Source organism: Lethenteron reissneri, chromosome 47 (genome assembly GCF_015708825.2).
Source record: "Lethenteron reissneri isolate LAM-NWPU_2019-01 chromosome 47, ASM1570882v1, whole genome shotgun sequence".
In the NCBI taxonomy this organism is placed as follows: domain Eukaryota; kingdom Metazoa; phylum Chordata; class Hyperoartia; order Petromyzontiformes; family Petromyzontidae; genus Lethenteron; species Lethenteron reissneri.
Window position 1 is genome coordinate 4,574,758 of NC_083825.1, and position 18,381 is coordinate 4,593,138.

An 18,381-nucleotide genomic window follows, 5' to 3' on the forward strand; every position below is an offset into this window, starting at 1 on the left:
CCCTATTCTTAGGTTTTGTCGATAAAGTCACGTAGGTAAAAAAATTGTATTAATAAAAGTAAAATAAAATAAAAATCACGACGTTTCGGAGGCAACACAAGCTTCCGTCTTCAGATGGAACCGTCACAGCACGATAGCTGTATTAAGCTATAGCCGAATCAAGCTATCGTGCTGTGACGGTTCCACCTGAAGACGGAAGCTTGTGTTGCAAGCTATAGCTTGTGTAGCCTCCGAAACGTCGTGATTTTTATTTTTTATTTTACTTTTATTCATTTAATTTTTTAGCTACGTGACTTTACCGAAGAAAACCTAACAATATGAATCCTTGCAGTCACGAAAGCTTCAAATATAGAACTGTTATCCCTCTCGCAATCTCAATTGTGCTCTCCGAGGTCACGTGGCCAAGGAACCAAGTCCACGCGGAGCTCCCGCCAGCTGGTCGTGAACCAACGTGCCAGGCGACGGGCACGCGGAAGGGGATGTCAAAGAACTACTTCTGAAGCGACTCTTCTCGTCGCGTATTGCCGCGTGTAAACATTCGCGTGGAGCATCTCCGCCTCGCGCGCCCTGCCAATGGCGTCCCCAGCACGTGGCGCGATCCGACAGTTTGCAACGTCGACGGCTTCAAGCGACGGAGACGATTTGTCTAAATCTCTCGGCAGTCGCCTCTGTCCACCCAGCAGCGTGAGTGGGTTCACCGCAGAGGTCGTAACCGGGTACCCGATACCCGTACCCTACCCGATACCCTGCTACCCGTACCCGGCCGGGTACGGGTAGCCGTTTGTGACCCTGGTGCGGCCGGGTACGGGTACGGATAGGCCGTGAGTCACTGGTGAGTAGCCGTTTGTCACTCATTTCGGGTAGTGTACGGGTACGGGTAAGGAACGGGTACCCGTACCCAGCCGGTTACGGGTACGGGTCGCCGTTTGCGACCCTGGTGCGGCCAGGTACGGGTACGGGTAAAAAATCAAAACCCGTTTGCGACCTCTGATTCACCGTCGTTGATCGAACTGCAGGTCGCCTGCAGTTGGTTGGGTTTGGTGTCGCTACTGCCACCTCTTGCAAAACGTGGAAGAGTAGGCCAAAATACCCTCCAGAGCTACTCTCTGCGTTACTGCCAAGCGGAGGCCCCTTTGCCGGAAAGACGTGAGTAAGACACCCTCCCTGTCTCGTTTCCGCTCCCCCCTCAAGGCGTCCACCTCTTATTCTTGGGTTCTTTCGGTAAAGTAACGTATAAAGATAAAATAATAAATTAAATACTAGCATACGACGTTTCGATTGCAATACAAACAATCATCATCAGGTATAAATGAAATAGAAACACAAATCTAGTATACTTAGAAATGTAATGTAATACAACAAAGAGTCGGATAACATAACAGTCAACACCCTACCTGGTTGATTACGTTCTTCAAATGTAGCATTCTCAGGAAGAACGTAATCAACCAGGTAGGGTGTTGATTGTTATGTTCTCCGACTCTCTGTTGTATTACATTACATTTCTAAGTATACTAGATTTGTGTTTCTATTTCATTTATACCTGATGATGATTGCTTGTGTTGCAATAGAAACGTCGTATGCTAGTATTTAATTTAATTTATTATTTTATCTTGATACGTGACTTTACCGAAAGAACCAAAGAATCATTCCTGCAGTCACGAAAGCTCCAAATTAAGTTTTCCCCCACCTCTTCTCCCTGGCCCATCCTTCCCCCCATCCTTAGGCACCCCCCATAATTCCGGTACCCACGATCCGTCCACCATATACTCCATCCCTATTCACCGTATCATTTTAGTTACCCTTATTGTACCACTCAGAACTGTTGTGAAGCGGCTTGGATAAAAGCGCTAATTGAATACAAGATAATATATTCATTTAACATAAGTCTCCAAGGCCAACAGGCCGATGGACTCCAAATATATTTTAATTTTTGCATTTCATCGTCTTGAAATAGGTCACGACTTAGCCACAGTGGTTAATATATCGTAGTTTCACAATTCTATATTTAGCTTATATGTAATTCCACTGCTCGATGAAAGCCTCCCCATGGGGTTTGTCTCGCCTGACGACTTCACCACGCAGGTCAATGTGGGTTGCTGAAAGCAAGGCAACGCACGGCGTGGCCGGGAATCGAACTTGGGTGGTGGCTGTGCACGCCACAGTGCAGTGCGGCAACCACTGCACCACCGCTCCCAAATCATCCCACCACTGCTGGATGAAAGCCTCCCAAAAACACCGCCACCGTCCCTTCAAGGCAAACAACACACTAAATATTTAACTTTCCGATATTTGCCATTCTCTACCTGGACTGACACGTAAACCGCACGCCAAGAGCTCACGGCTCGTACAAATACTTTGTTTAATCCGAAATGAAAGTATCTGCTATTTGTTCGGCGGCGGCGGCGGGGGGGGGGGGTCACGTTTGACAGCACCGGTGTACACATCGCTGTGCGAGCACATTAGCCGCCGAGCGAGGCAGAGTTTGAGTTCGACTTGAGGTCAGGGTCGGCTCGCAGCACCCGGACGAACGCAAGCAGTGCTGGCGCTAAGCGCTAGCGGATACTAAACAAAGCCCGAGGCCCCAAGCAGGCCAAAGGGCCCCAAATTTTATGGAAAATTAATTTACGCGCACCACATATCCACTGGCTGCATCTACATTATCGTTCCTTACCACTCGTCTATAGCTACGACTGTTGCCATGATCACCGTTCCCATGAACTTAACTCATGTTGAAGACTTGATCTTCCAGACTGACAGTTGCATGGCACCCACAATGTGTTCAACCAACACAACTACAGGTCCACGACAACACACTCAGCCACTCACTCACCTAGCCACTCACTCGTCTACACACTCACCCGCCCACCCACTCACTCTACCCAATCACCAACTCACTCACCTACCCACTCACTCGCCTTCCCACGAACTTCATCTACCCACTAACTCACCCGCCCACCCACTCACCCACCCACTCACCCACCCACTCGTTCATCTACCCCAGGGGTCCTCAAACTATGGCCCGCGGGCCACATGCGGCCCGCCGAGGACATTTATCCGGCCCGCCGGGTGTTTTTGCCGCCGCTGCCTGTCTGTTACTTTTTTTTACATGAGAAGGACGGTCATTGGTGGAAGAGGGAGAGGGGGCGGAGTTCCCCCCAATCAGACTGCATTGATGGGCAGTGCAGTCTGTATGTCTCTGTGTGGGCAAAGTTATTGCTGGTATATTGTTTTTGTAGCGCTGTATATATATTGGTATTTTACTAATAGCAATTTTGACTACCTAGGAAACAATGATGTCAAGAAAGAGAAAAATTGACTCGGAGTGTAGGATATTCAAAGAACAGTGGACTTATGATTACTTTTTCATGCAGTACAAGGAAAGAGCTGTGTGTCTGATATGCCAGAATATAGTGTCTGTGCTCAAAGAATACAATTTACGTCGACACTATGAAACTCAACATAAAAATAAATATGATTGTTTGGTCGGAGAAGTGAGAAAAGATAAAATATTAAAACTGAAAAATACATTAACAACTCAGGAAAATACTTTTGTGAAGCAGAAGCAGCTAAATATTTCATCACTGCGAGCAAGTTTTCAAGTTGCCAAGCTAATAGCGTGCACTGGCAGACCATTCGTGGAGGGAGAATTTGTTAAAGAATGCCTTCTTTCTGTTGCCAAAGAGATGTGTCCAGAGAAGGCCGATTTAGTTAGTACAGTGAGTCTTTCAGGACCTACAATTACACGGAGGATTGAAGAAATGGGAGACAATTTGCATCAGCATTTGCAAAACTCCACAAAAAAACTTTCCTATTTTTCCTTGGCACTCGACAAAAGCAATGATGTTCGTGATTCTGCACAACTTCTAATTTTTATTCGTGGGACGAATGACTATTTCGAAGTCACAGAAGAGCTTGCTGCACTGCAAAGCATCAAAGGAACAACTACAGGAGAGGATATCTATGAAAAGGTTTGCCAAACTGTGAATGGTTTGAAGCTGAACTGGGCTAAACTAGCCAGTGTGACAACTGATGGTGCTCCTAGCATGGTGGGGTCTAAGAAAGGAGTAATTGCTCGCATTAACCAAGAGATGGACAAACATAACCATTCTCATCCAATAGCCATACACTGCCTCATCCACCAACAAGCGCTGTGTAGTAAATCACTGAAGTGGGACTCTGTTATGAAATTTGTGGTATCTTGTGTTAACTTCATTAGAGCTCATGCACTAAACCACAGACAATTTCAGGAATTTCTGTCTGAGCTAAATGTTGACTATGAAGATGTTCTGTATCACACAGAAGTCCGTTGGCTGAGTCGAGGGAGAGTTTTGAAACGTTTCTATGACTTACTTCCACAGATTACAGCTTTTCTGCTTTAAAAAAAACAAAAACGTACCAGAGCTCAATGATGCAGAATGGAAATGGCACCTTGCCTTTCTGACAGATGTAACAGAGCTACTCAACAGTTTCAATGTGCAACTTCAAGGAAAGGGGAAGCTCATCTGTGATATGCAATCACATGTCAAAGCATTTGAAGTAAAATTAGGCCTCCTCATCAAACAAGTGAAGGAGGAAAACTTCTGCCATCTCCCCACAACTCAAAATCTGTTAGCGGAAAAACCATTGGTTGCATTCCCAAACAAAACATGTGTGGATTCACTGGAAAAATTGCAAAAGGAGTTCCAATTTAGATTTAAAGAGCTTCATCTCCATGAACAGGACATACAGCTTTTCCGTAACCCATTTTCTATTGACATTGAAAATGTGAATACAATTTACCAAATGGAACTGGCTGAACTGCAGAATTGTGACTCTCTGAAAGACGCATTCAAGTCAAGCAGCCTTCATAATTTCTATGCATCTCTCCCCTCTGAGACATATCATCATCTCAGGAACCATGCACTCAAAATGGCAACCATCTTTGACAGCACTTATGTCTGTGAACAGACTTTTTCCAGAATGAAACATTTGAAATCTCCAACCAGATCTAGACTAACGGATGCACACTTGCATCACTTGTTACGACTAGCAGTGACAAATATGGAACCGGACATTGACCATTTCATTAGCCAAAAGCAGGCCCATAGTTCCCATTGAAATACTGGCAAGTTTGTTGATTTAACTTTACTTGTTCTTCATTTTAAATATTGTATATGTTCCCGTTTTGTTTCTTCACTTCAAAATAAGATATATGCAGTGTGCATAGGAATTTGTTCATAGTTTTTTTAAACTATAGTCCGGCCCTCCAACGGTCTGAGGGACAGTGAACTGGCCCCCTGTTTAAAAAGTTTGAGGACCCCTGATCTACCCACTCACCCACTCACTCACCCGCCCACCCACTCATCTACCCACTCACCCACCCACTCAACTCATCTACCCACTCACCCACTTCCTCACTCACCCACCCACTCATTCATCTACCCACTCATTCATCTACCCACTAACATCATCTACTCACTCACTCACCCGCCCACCCACTCACCCACCCACTCACCCACACACTCGTTCATCTACCCACTCACCCACTCACTCACCCGCCCACCCACTCATCTAACCACTCACCCACCCACTCAACTCATCTACCCACTCACCCACTCCCTCACTCACCCACCCACTCATTCATCTACCCACTCATTAATCTACCCACTAACATCATCTACTCACTCACTCACCCGCCCACCCACTCACCCACCCACTCACCCACCCACTCGTTCATCTACCCACTCACCCACCCACTCACCCACTCACTCACCCGCCCACCCACTCACCCACCCACTCACCCACCCACTCGTTCATCTACCCACTCACCCACTCATCTACCCACTCCCTCACTCACCCACCCACTCATTCATCTACCCACTCATTAATCTACCCACAAACATCATCTACTCACTCACCCGCCCACCCACTCACCTACCCACTCACTCATCTACCCACTCACCCGCCCACCCACGCACTCATCTACCCACTCACCCACTCACTCACCCACCCACCCACTCATCTACCCACTCCCTCACTCACCCACCCACTCATTCATCTATCCACTCATTAATCTACCCACTAACATCATCTACTCACTCACTCACCCGCCCACCCACTCACCTACCCACTCACTCATCTACCCACTCACCCGCCCACCCACGCACTCATCTACCCACTCGCCGACTCGCCCGCCCACCTACTCAATTCATCTATCCACTCACCCACTCCCTCACTCACCCACCCACTCATCTACCCACTCCCTCACTCACCCACCCACTCACTCATCTACCCACTCACCATCACACACACACTCATCTACCCACTCGCCGACTCGCCCGCCCACCTACTCAATTCATCTATCCACTCACCCACTCCCTCACTCACCCACCCACTCATCTACCCACTCCCTCACTCACCCACCCACTCACTCATCTACCCACTCACCATCACACACACACTCATCTACCCACTCGCCGACTCGCCCGCCCACCTACTCAATTCATCTATCCACTCACCCACTCCCTCACTCACCCACCCACTCATCTACCCACTCCCACACTCACCCACCCACTCACTCATCTACCCACTCACCATCACACACACACTCACGCACTGCAGGGGGAGGACACACAAACATCACACAGAAAGGCGCCCGAGTCGGGCATCTACCTTGGCGGCCATCTTGCCGCGAGGCACGACTCTTACACCACTACCACCACCATTCTTATGTTACAGCCCCCTTGTTTCTCACATCCACTGCTGGATGAAGGCCTCTCCCATCGGCTGTGACGTCGCTGGGGCTGTTTAGCCATACTTCACCGCGGGGGTCCGTGCGGGTTGGCGATGGTGGCCTGCAGGGTGGTTGCACGGAGACCGATTGCACGGGGACCGGTTGCACGGGGACCAATTGCACGGGGACCGGTTGCATGGGGACCGATTGCACATGGACCGGTTGCACGGAGACCGATTGCATGGGGACCGGTTGCATGTGGACCAGTTGCACGTGGACCGGTTGCACGGGGACCGGTTGCACGGGGACCGATTGCATGGGGACCAGTTGCACGTGGACCGGTTGCACGGGGACCGGTTGCATGGGGACCGGTTGCATGAGAACCAGTTGCACGGGGACCGGTTGCATGGGGACCGATTGCACGGGGACCAGTTGCACGGGGACCGGTTGCATGGGGACTGATTGCACGGGGATCAGTTGCACGGGGACCGGTTGCACGGGGACCGATTTAACGGGGACCAATTGCACGTGGACCGATTGCATGGGGACCGGTTTAGATGCCCCAGTTGGTTCTCAACCTTTCTCGGCAAACCTGTAGCCCCCCCTCTCCCCCCCCCCCTTGTTGAACTTACAAACGAGGCGTTACCCCCGCTTGACCCAACATGGCTTCTGATGACTAAATGTATGAATGATGAGCATCAATATTTCTCACTACTTTGTGAGCCATCATTTAGTAGCTAGGAACTGCAAGAAAATGCAAATTACATGTAAACGGGCGCTCTGCGTGCGCGGGGCGATGCGGTCGCCGTCGCTGGCTACTCTAGCGTTGGTGTACGACGCTTTTTGTGGAATATTTTGCCGTTTTTTCCTGGATTTTCTGTTTGCACATAGTCACATAGTCATTTTAAGATGTTTTCTTGTTCATGTTTTTGTCTTTTGTTTGTTGCGGTTGCACCCGATTCAAGAGCCGAATGGCTCACAGGGCTATACCTAATAAATTAAACTGAAACTTGGAAACCCGCATTGGTTACGAGCACTGACTTTACAAAGGTCGTTAATTTCGCTCTCGGTTCCAATGTAGATTAAAATGTTATTGTAGTTCATTTATACGGACAGATTCACACGGCAAGATTTTCAACAGTGACTCTCACGTATGATACAAGTTCACAGGTTTATCCGTCACCTCACGTGCGTTCCCACTCTGTATGGGATAGAGTTGATCTCTCACTCTGTATGGGGTTGAGTTGATCTCCCACTCTGTATGGGATAGAGTTGATCTCTCACTCTGTATGGGGTTGAGTTGATCTCCCAATCTGTATGGGATAGAGTTGATCTCTCACTCTGTATGGGATAGAGTTGATCTCTCACTCTGTATGGGATAGAGTTGATCTCTCACTCTGTATGGGATAAAGTTGCTCACCCACTCTGTATGGGATATAGTTGATCTCTCACTCTGTATGGGATAGAGTTGATCTCTCACTCTGTATGGGATAGAGTTGCTCTCCCACTCTGTATGGGATAGAGTTGATCTCCCACTCTGTATGGGATAGAGTTGATCTCCCACTCTGTATGGGGTTGAGTTGATCTCTCACTCTGTATGGGATAGAGTTGATCTCTCACTCTGTATAGGGTAGAGTGCTCTACCACTCTCGCTCGTGGGCGTTATCTGGGGCGCTCTGGTTCTCTTCCAAATGTATAAACATTGACCTAGAGAACCGCAGATCTTGGGCAATTGTTGGTAGCTGGCTGGCTCACTGGCTGGGCAGCTGCCGGTTTCCCGTTTTTTTCTGCGGTTACTCTGCGATTGTGAGATGCAATTTGCATGAACGATGACTCTACTTCTCCATATCTCCACATATATATATAAAAAAACTAAACATTCATATGTTGTTATGATTATACTGCTGGTTAGATAGAAACGCGGAGGAGAGGGGAGGGTGCGAATTTAGAACCTAGTCAATTGTTTCTGCCGGGGCATTGAACCAGCGAACTCTAGTCTAGTGTACTCATAGCTATACACCACAGCAGCAGTCGTAATGTTTGGTCGACATACAGGGTGCTTCAAAAAATGCTTACACTTAAATGGAACTATTGTTTTTTTTATGGAAAAATAACTGACAATACACTGTAACATGATAACAAATGTAACGGTAATAGCTTCAAAAAGTCAAAGAGTCTCCACTTGTTCGCCATCATTGCCAACGCGTGCCTGGAATCTTCTCCATGTGGTCTCAGAAGTGTTAAAACAATTCTTGAATCACCCTGTATGACTCGTGTACATCGTACTCGGTTAACGCATGCCATTCATAGGCCCCCATACGCCGTGCTTTTTCACATCGAAAAATGGCTTAACTTAAACAATTTCTGGTTCCTGCTGATAAGGACTGTGGAGCGAGAGGGGGGGGGGTCGTTGCCTAAGAGTCGGCGACCACAAACAGAATTAGTCGACAGAGTTTGCTGTCGCAGTCAGCTCGCTCTTCGTTTTGCATCTGGTCTCGTGTGTGTGTGTGTGTTGAGGAGTCAGGGAGCAAGTGACGCCATGCATCTGTACCTGCCACCACTGCTGCTGCTGCTCACCTGTGCTCGTCTCTCGCAAGGTAAAAGCGCGGCACACAGCGGCTTTCGTCACCTTCGCCCGCAAAGACAAAGATCGGCCGTATCGTCTGAACAGAACTGTTTTCGGGCAAGTGCCGTTAGCGAGCAGGGCACACGAGCGTGGGTGGGTGGCCAGCACCACGCCCGGTCGCCTTTGTTTCCCCCGAACCCCCCCCCCCCCTCAGCGCCGATGTTTTTTTTTACACACCGCACCGGGTACTCGTTTAAGGCTGAGTCGACCTAGGGGAGGCCCAGGACCGGTTCAGATAATGTTCACTGGCGTTGGCCTTGAGGGGGGAAATCGAACTTTGGTGGCCGGGTTCGTAGGGCAGCGACCTCACCGCCACACTATACCGCTCACCACTCACACACACGTATAATATTAGAATTGTTATTATTATACACGGTGATCCATTGACAGATGCGCCACTCAAATGATTGTGAAGAGGAGACTTGAGCTGGGTTAAGAAGGATCTTTATTGTCGAGGCAAACTCACACCACGCTTCCACTCGTCAACAAAAACCAACCCCGAAACCCTCCAACTCCGTTCTCTATTACGCCAATCCCCTTCTCGGTTTTTCCCACCCTTTGTTAATCCTTCTCGCACCACTACGATCAGGAGTGTCCTCCACTAAATCGTCGCATTGTGTGTGTCGTGCACGGCAGTGCTCCCGCGACCGCCTGACCCTTAACCCGAGGTTGCGTGGCGTTTGTGTGTGAGGACGTCCCGACCATCCTCTACAATTGTAGAGGTGCGGGCACCTGACAAATGTACATTCTGGGGCAGCTGCTGGGGGAAACGGCCTCCCCGTGAGAGGGAGCTCTGTGGGGGGGGGGGGGGGGGCTACTTTGGCCTACACCTCCAACGCTGACCAAAGTTTTTTGCAAGAGGGAGGAGGACCCACACACTTTACACCGACATACGCGACCGGCTAGCCGATCGCAGCTAGCCGATCGCGGCCGGCTAGCTGTGGAGTGAGTACATCATTTATTTTGCTGGGTGGATAGAGGACAGAGTGGGGGTTCGGGGGGGTGAATTTAAGAAACTTACCCCCCTTATTTCAACTGCCACAGAGCTCACAAACGCGGCACTGGGTATACAGCAGATGACAACACGCATTCTGACTTTGATAAAAAAACAAAATAGGTGATGGAATAAACTGCGTCTATTTGTTTCACCCCTTTAGTTATTCCTTACCGACGGAGTTTGACCGCTGTACATTCTGGTGTCATCAAGACATTCCATAGCGTGAGCCCCATTCCCCGTGCCATATTTAATAAATTATCGTTACGATAAATGACGTTTAACATTTAGCTGTTTTTTTTTTTAAACGGCTGCCCGCAAAATGAGGGCACTCGGAGAGCCGCAAGGCGAGGGAGGGGAGAGACTAAGTGAAAGAGCCACCACAGGTTGCTGACTCCTGGGCCTATCCCAAAGGCACACAAAGAAAGGCCCCCTGCGTGACAGGTTTGAACGACTGCAAGTCTCGTGGAATTTGGGCCACAAAAAAAAACAATTCACACGTCAAAATGCACAGAGAGGCGGGTGTACAACCGAACGATGTTATGCGAGAACCGGACAGCTGACAATTTGGTACTTATATTATTTGAGTCCACGCTCATATTTAGCAGCATCGTCAAACAAGAAGGCCCGGGAGTTTGATTAGTTTCAGTCATGGGGCAGAGTCATCCCAACGTTCTAAATCGCCTGGAGTCTCTACGCTAATCACTTACAAATATACGATCCAAATATCGTCAGCCATCCTAGTAATTGCCTCGTGTAGCGTGCGGAGCCTAAACCGCTAGGAAGCACGTACATACTGCAGAATTGAAACAATCAAACTCTATATAGAGTACTACAAGTGCACAATTGTGTATTTTAACCATCAGCAAATAAAAAATGCTGAAATGCAGATGTAGACGTTTCTTACGCTGTATTTTACCCCACAGTTGATGACATCGAATTTTAAAAGTTGCGTTCCAGTACTTGAGATTATTTAGATGATTTCGCTGCTGTAAATGTTCACGTGACAAGCAACTTTGTTGAGCTATCATTTGTGGCCAGGTCGCTTCTGAAAAGCAGCTGCATAGCTCAGTGGGCCTTAACTGCTAAGATATACAATAACTTAATTTGTATATTTTTAAGTGATTTGTTTATTTTTCCTATACTTTGTACGCTTATTGTGATGTTGTACTATTTGTTGTTGTCAAGTTCTTACCCGCCCCTACTAGACTTCTGTATAAAAAAGCTTAATAGCTCATCGGATTCCTTTCGGATAAATATTTTCATTGGAATCAGAGGGCACTTCAGAGAATTCCCCAATTATGAAATTCTGACATTTGTGAGCTGCTGTCACTGTGAACAAAACAGTTTGTTATTCACTTGGTAACACACGAGGTCACCCATCCAGTGATTCATTCACCCATTCACTTATCCATTAATTCACTTACTCACCCTATCCTGCCAAACTCGTTAATTCACTGACTCAACCATTAATTCACGTCTCATTCACTCACGCATTCACCCACTCACTCATTCACTCACCCTTACACTCACTTATCACTCCATTCCCCCATCCACTCACCCCTAACCATACTCATTCACTAACTTCGTATCGTACATATGATGATACATTATCTTTGTATTGCACAGTCGCATGCACGATACAGAGATAATGATCCCCTATGTGGTTCTACATACCTCAGAGGCAAGTGCTGTTAGTTAGCTCCCATTAAGGACACATTGGCATAGAATTACGTGGGGTATCCAGAACCACTTCTGACCGCCTTTGTCTCCCCAGTGTTGATCTTTATACACTTCTACACTTGGCAGTATTCAGGACAGGTTCCAATATATTACTAATATTAGCCATGACTGGAAGTTGAACCCAGGTTACTGGGTTTGAAGGCCACTTTCAAAGGCAAAGATCCTCGTATAGCCTTAACAAACTTTTCGAGGCAAGTGCCGTTAGCAAGCATCTATGGAGGTCGGAAACAACACGCGAGAGGGTGGGTGACCAGCACCACGCCCGACCGCCTTTGTCTCCCGAGTGGCTATATATTTACACACCTCACCAGGTACTGTACCAGTTTAAAACTGAGTCGACCTAGGGGAGGCCCCGGACGGGTTCAGATAATTGTCCCTAGTGTTGGCCGTGAGTGAGTTCGATTCCCGCTCACGGCCAACACCAACGACTATTATTGAAGCCAGTCCTGTATCTGGTGAGATGTGGAAGCATCGCCAGTGGGGAGACAAAGGCGGCCGGTCGTGCTGATGGCCAACCACCTCATCGCGTGCTGTGCCGACCTCTATAGGTGCTCGTGAACAGCACTTGCTCCAAAAAGTATGTTTAGGCTATACGGGGATCTTTGTCTTGTTTTTCTATCATCATCATCATCAGCCATGTTCAAACTGAAATAAGAATAATACTGGTAGGAACCTCCTGGTTACACCAGCCCACAGGGGATTATTGTTTCCGTCGTGCAGGGAGGGGCTGGGTGGGGAGGGAGGGGCTGGGCGGGGAGGGGAGGGTGGGGCTGGGTGGGGAGGGGCTGGTCACCCCGGGTGCCCTTATAAAACTCAACGTTTAACCTACTCACGCCGGCTTGTGCCCGCCATCACAGTCGGGCATATTTGCGTAATACACCACGCCACCGTTGACCCTGGCCATTGACCGAGCAACCCAACGTTCCTACCAGCTCCCTCCGCAAGAATGTGTTAACGATAGCAGAGATAATGACAATGTGAGTGGTCCGTAGATTTGTATGAAACGCATGGAGTACTAACCGATATAAAAAAAAAAACAATTGGCACATCGTAGTGCCACATTATTTAAACGGCAGATGCCTTCGCAGTGTGACTCCTCACGACCTTCTCTCGACACCAAGATGCAGGACTTGTCACATTTGCAGCGTGACCTCCGCCGTCTCCTTCAAGGGACACTTAACAACTCACCTCTATAGTCTTAGGTTTTTTCGGTAAAGTCACGTAGGTAATTTTACCGAAAAAAACCCAAGAGTATGAATCCTTGCAGTCACGAAAGCTTCAAATCTAGAATCACCTCTACAGCCTGACTTTCGAGTGACTCTGAGCTGCGGCCGTATCCGCAAATGTTTGCGTGTGTTACAAATCGCATCATCATCATCATCAATCAATCGCCCAATTGACACGCACCGCGCATCGATAATCCGGTGCCACCCCCCCCCTCCCGTTGCGTTCGAGCCGCCGTAGGCCCGTTACACAACTCGCGAGGAGGAAACTCAGAGGCGTGCGGTCACTGTCAATCCTCGACAGCTGTCATCACAGGAAACAGCCGTACACATGTGGTCCGCATTGCGATGGCAGCGTGCGCTCGAGACACGATAATAGCAAGCGTCGCCGTTGTCGTCCTCGTCGTCGTAATTATTACCCATCATCATCACCATCATCACCATAATTTGGAGTTTGCGTGTCTCTCTCTTTCCCCGTGGTCGCGTGGAATTGTCTCCGGGTCCTCCGGCTTTGCCCTCCTCGTGTAGAATCAACGGCAACGCGCTTCGAATATTTGGCTGCGATGCATTGCCACGTGATGAGCCACTTTCGTTGAGATATCGTTTGTGACCGGGTCGCTTCTGAAAGAGAGCTACGTAGCTCAAGTGGGCCTTACCTGGTTAAAATTAAAAAGAGTTTAGTTTTTAATTTAGATTTAACGCTTTCGTGACTGTAGGAATTCAAATTATTGGTTCTTTCGGTAAAGTCACGTAGAAGGGAAATGATAAAATAATATTAATATAATATATTTCCTTTCTACGTGACTTTACTGAAAGAACCAAGAATATAGTTTAGTTTAAGTGTACCGTCATCGTAATTATAGTCCTTAATCGAATCATCATATTAATTAATCTCATTATCGTCAATCATTGCAATTACTATTACGATAATCATCAATTGTCTTTATTCCCTTTACCTAAAACAGCCTTTGAAGTCTCAGGAACCTTTGTACGGAAGGCACTGCTACATTGGCATATTTGGCCAATTCCACAAATGAGTGAGTGCTTGGCTCCTCGCAAGAGGAAACCGGGGTGATACCCACAGACTCGGCCGCACACACAGCCCAGCTGATTTGTGAGTTTCACAAATCTCTGCCCCATCCAGCAAAACCATTTCCCCTAAAGGCACCGGATCACCGGCGTCTGTCACCATCACGCTAAGCTTATCATCAACACCTGCACCACATTCATCATCATCATCATCACCACCTGCACCACAATCATCATCATCATCACCACCTGCACCACAATCATCATCACCACCTGCACCACAATCATCATCATCAACTCCTCACCTCATCGCCTGACGTCAGAGCGTAGGAGGAAGCGAGTGTTGTTACGCGTGAGGCGTGTGGTCACACGCAAGCTGCACTTGCTCAATGACGGTGGTGAAACCCCGCGGTAAACGCGCATCCTGCACGCCGACGCGAAGCCACAGCGCGTCCTCGACACCACGCCCGACCTCATTTGAGGCTGAGTCGACCCAGGGGAGGCCCAGCACCGGTTCATATAATCGTCATCGGTGTTGGCCCCTGAGCAGGAATCGAACTCTGGTCGCTGGGTTCGTAACGCAGCGCGCTATCCGCTACGCTATCGCTATGGCGACAAAAGACAAAGATCCCCCGTGTAGCCTTAACAGATTGTTGGGGCAAGTGCTGTTAGCGAGCACCTATAAAGGCCGCAACGGCACACGAGGGGGTGGGTGGCCAGCACCACGCCCGACCGCCTTCGTCTCCCTAGTCGCGATGTTTACACACCGGAACCAGGTACTCATTTGAGACTGAGTCGGCCTAGGGGAGGCCCAGAACCGGTTCAGATAATCGTCACCGGTGTTGGCCATTAGCAGAAACGGAACTCGGGCGGCCGGGTTCATAGCGCAGCACGCTGACCGCTACACCACCGCTATGGCAACACACATGTATACACAAACACACACATACACCAAACTAGAGAGGTCTGGGTGTAATTATTTGACCTGTAGGTATAAAGTTGCGGGCGTAAAAAAAAATATTTTTCCGACACCGCAAGAGAGCAGGCACGCGTACTGGCGAGTAGATTCTATCGGTTCATTTCTTGCACACACAAAAAACACAACGCGCATATTCAATCTTGACTTAAAGCTTTCGTGACTGCATGAATTCATATTCTTTGGGTCTATCGGTAAAGTCACGTAGATAGGTTCAGATAAAATAACAGAAAACTAAAACTGCACCTGAAGACGGTCGATTGTGTTGCGATCGAAACGTCGTAGTTTTTGTTTTTTTGTTATTTTCTTTGAACCTATCTACGTGACTTTACCGAAAGACCCAAAGAATAAATTTCGATTTAAGGCTTTCGTGACTGCAGGGATTCATCTTCTTGGTTCTTTCGGTAAAGTCACGTAGAATGTAAATATTAAAATAATAAAAATTAAACATAATAAAATAATTCTCACGTTTCGGCCACAACGCAAGCAGCCGTCCTCAGGTAGAGAACAGGTCTGTCGAGAAGACAGAGTCTGAATGACACACCCCAAGAATATGAACCCAAAGAATACACATAAAATGCTCTCCACAAAGACAAAGATCCCCCGTATAGCCTTAACAGACTGTAGGGGCAAGTGCTGTTAGCGAGCACCCACGAAGGCATACATACACACATGCATGTACTCGCACAAATAAAAATCTTTTTTGCCTTCACAGGCTGTTGGGGCAATGTCTGTTAGCGAGCCGACCTATTATTGTCTTTGGTGTTTAGATTGTCCTTCCCCTGCATTTCCGATGAGCGCGGTTGGCTACGTACGGTGCGAAAGAGGAGTTCAGCATACATCGGGACGTCTGTGAAAAAAGCTTTATAGCTCATCGGATTGCTACAATATGAATTAAAACAAACGTGTAAGGCGAGGGCGAATAGAGGGAGTGAGAGAGGCACTCTTCACCACGGGAGTAACCTCGCAGGAAACGAAACAGGTCTGCAGGTCGCAGATTTTACTCGACCCCGACAGGATCTTGCTGGGGTGTGCTTAGGAACATTCAAACCATTGGCCTAACCCGAAGCGGCAATCAGTCACGTAATCAGCGTGATTAGCGCGCGGCATTCACACTGAGGCCCTGTAATTACGATTGAACAAAGTTACAAAACACGGTTAGGGTTCATCGTAGAGCCACGGCCTATTGACTGCTGCATGAACGCATCCCCATCACGATATTTTCAGTTGTCATCATCATCATCACAAGCCATGGTCTATGCACTGCTGGATGAAGACATCCTCATCGTGATCATTTAAATTACAATATGATCATGAGCCGACGGATGACGGTCTCTCAATCACTATAATCTCAATGATCGTGAGCCGTGGTTTATCCACCGCTACATCAAGGTCTCCCTATCATGACCATCATGAGCCGCGGACTACCCCCCCCGGGTGTGAAGGCCTCGCCACGCCGCCACCATCCGTCACGGGCCTGCGATGCCAAAAAACATTTCACTCCTGTGCATGCGTCCGCACTTTGATGCGCTGTCTTCTCCTGGCACGATCCAACAACCATCGCTGCCGCCACACTGCTGCATGGCAGGCCACGTGCCATCACCACCACCACCACGATGATGATGATAATAACTATGTTAACAAGGGCAACGTTGTTGATGGTGATAATAATGATGACAGGAATAATGATGGCATGATCGCCACGATGGTAATAGCGACATTGACGATGTCAATGATGATGATGACTGATGAAGACCGCAATGATGATCGTTATGACAATAATGATGACGACGATAACAACAACAACGTTGTTTGGTGATGATAATGATGACTGCAACAGCAATACTCAGAACGATGATCACGATAACAACACTGACCATTGAAGATCATGATAATGTATGCGATGATGCCCGCAATGATGATAATGGTGATTGTGATGCTTGATGATTGTGATCGCCGTGACGATGATGACAGGAATGATGATAACGACTGACTGATCAAGTGACTGATGATGATGATGTTATAATGACAGCGATTACCACGAACGATAACCGGCGATGATGAAAATGACAACAACAACAACGATGATGACGATGTGTATTTATTGAACTTCTTTCGCACCGTACCAAACCGTGATCATCGGAGGTGCGGCGGAAGGACAACAAACTAAATACACACAAAAACCAAAGTCTTAAGGAAATTCATTTTTAAATTTTGACGATGACGACATTTATCTCCGACGATTATCAATCCCGAAATCCCGCAGCGAGACACGAGGCCACCAAGGTCACGTGCTCCGAGCAGCAGGAGGTCACCCTGCAGTGTCCCCTCCCGCCTGGGTCGGAGCCCGCGGCGACTCACGCTCAGCCCGTCCTCTGGTTCATTGGCAGCGGACTCAACGGGTCGTGCGCGCACCCCGACTACGTGGAGAGCTTCATGAAAGGGGGCCATCATCGCCAGGTGAGGGGTGGTGCGGGGGGCGGTCCACAAAGGCCGTGTCGGAGACGCGAAGCTGGCCGGCAACGCCACCACCTTGTTGGGTAGCAGCTCTCAGTGTCACCGCACAAGGGGCTGAACCCATTGAAGCTTGGGGTGTTGAGCGTTGAGCCAACGCTGGGCAAAACACCTTGGCTTTGCCAGGCCAATGCAAGGTGTTTTTGTGCGCCACGGTGGCGAGACTTATATTGTAAATGTTGTGGATTTGCTCTCCAACACACCGGTGTGCTGTACTATTAACGAATTGGCCACGTTCTGTTTACTGGACAAACATCTTTCTAATTGGCTGTGTCGGGTGGTGGCGGGTTTAACGACACATTTATATTTACACGATCTAACCCCCCAAAACAACTGTTTTATGGAGAATTACACTCCTTGGTCATTCCACTGCTGGATGAAGGCAATGACAATTGTGGGGAACATACTTTGGCATTGTGGTCTGGGCGTCACGGTTGCGAGATGTTAGCTCCCTCGCCTGGTACACAGGAGGCCGTGGGTTCGATCACAACCCTGACGCCTGCTGTGTATTTGGAGTTTGCGTGTCTCTCTCGCCATTGGTCGCATGTATTTTTCTCCGGGCCC

The 18,381-nt window shown here is 48.3% G+C and overlaps 1 protein-coding gene across 1 annotated transcript in view; it reads left to right on the forward strand.

Annotated features, from left to right (window-relative positions):
- Positions 1-558: 558 nt before the first annotated feature.
- Positions 559-18,381, forward strand: part of LOC133354365 (uncharacterized) — a 40,848-nt gene continuing 23,025 nt past the window's right edge. The window contains exons 1-3 of the mRNA XM_061571148.1: positions 559-684; positions 9,237-9,309; positions 17,570-17,763. Of these exons, the coding sequence (XP_061427132.1) occupies positions 574-684; positions 9,237-9,309; positions 17,570-17,763 (378 nt within the window). The 5' untranslated portion in view covers positions 559-573. The remainder of the gene's footprint in view (positions 685-9,236; positions 9,310-17,569; positions 17,764-18,381) is intronic.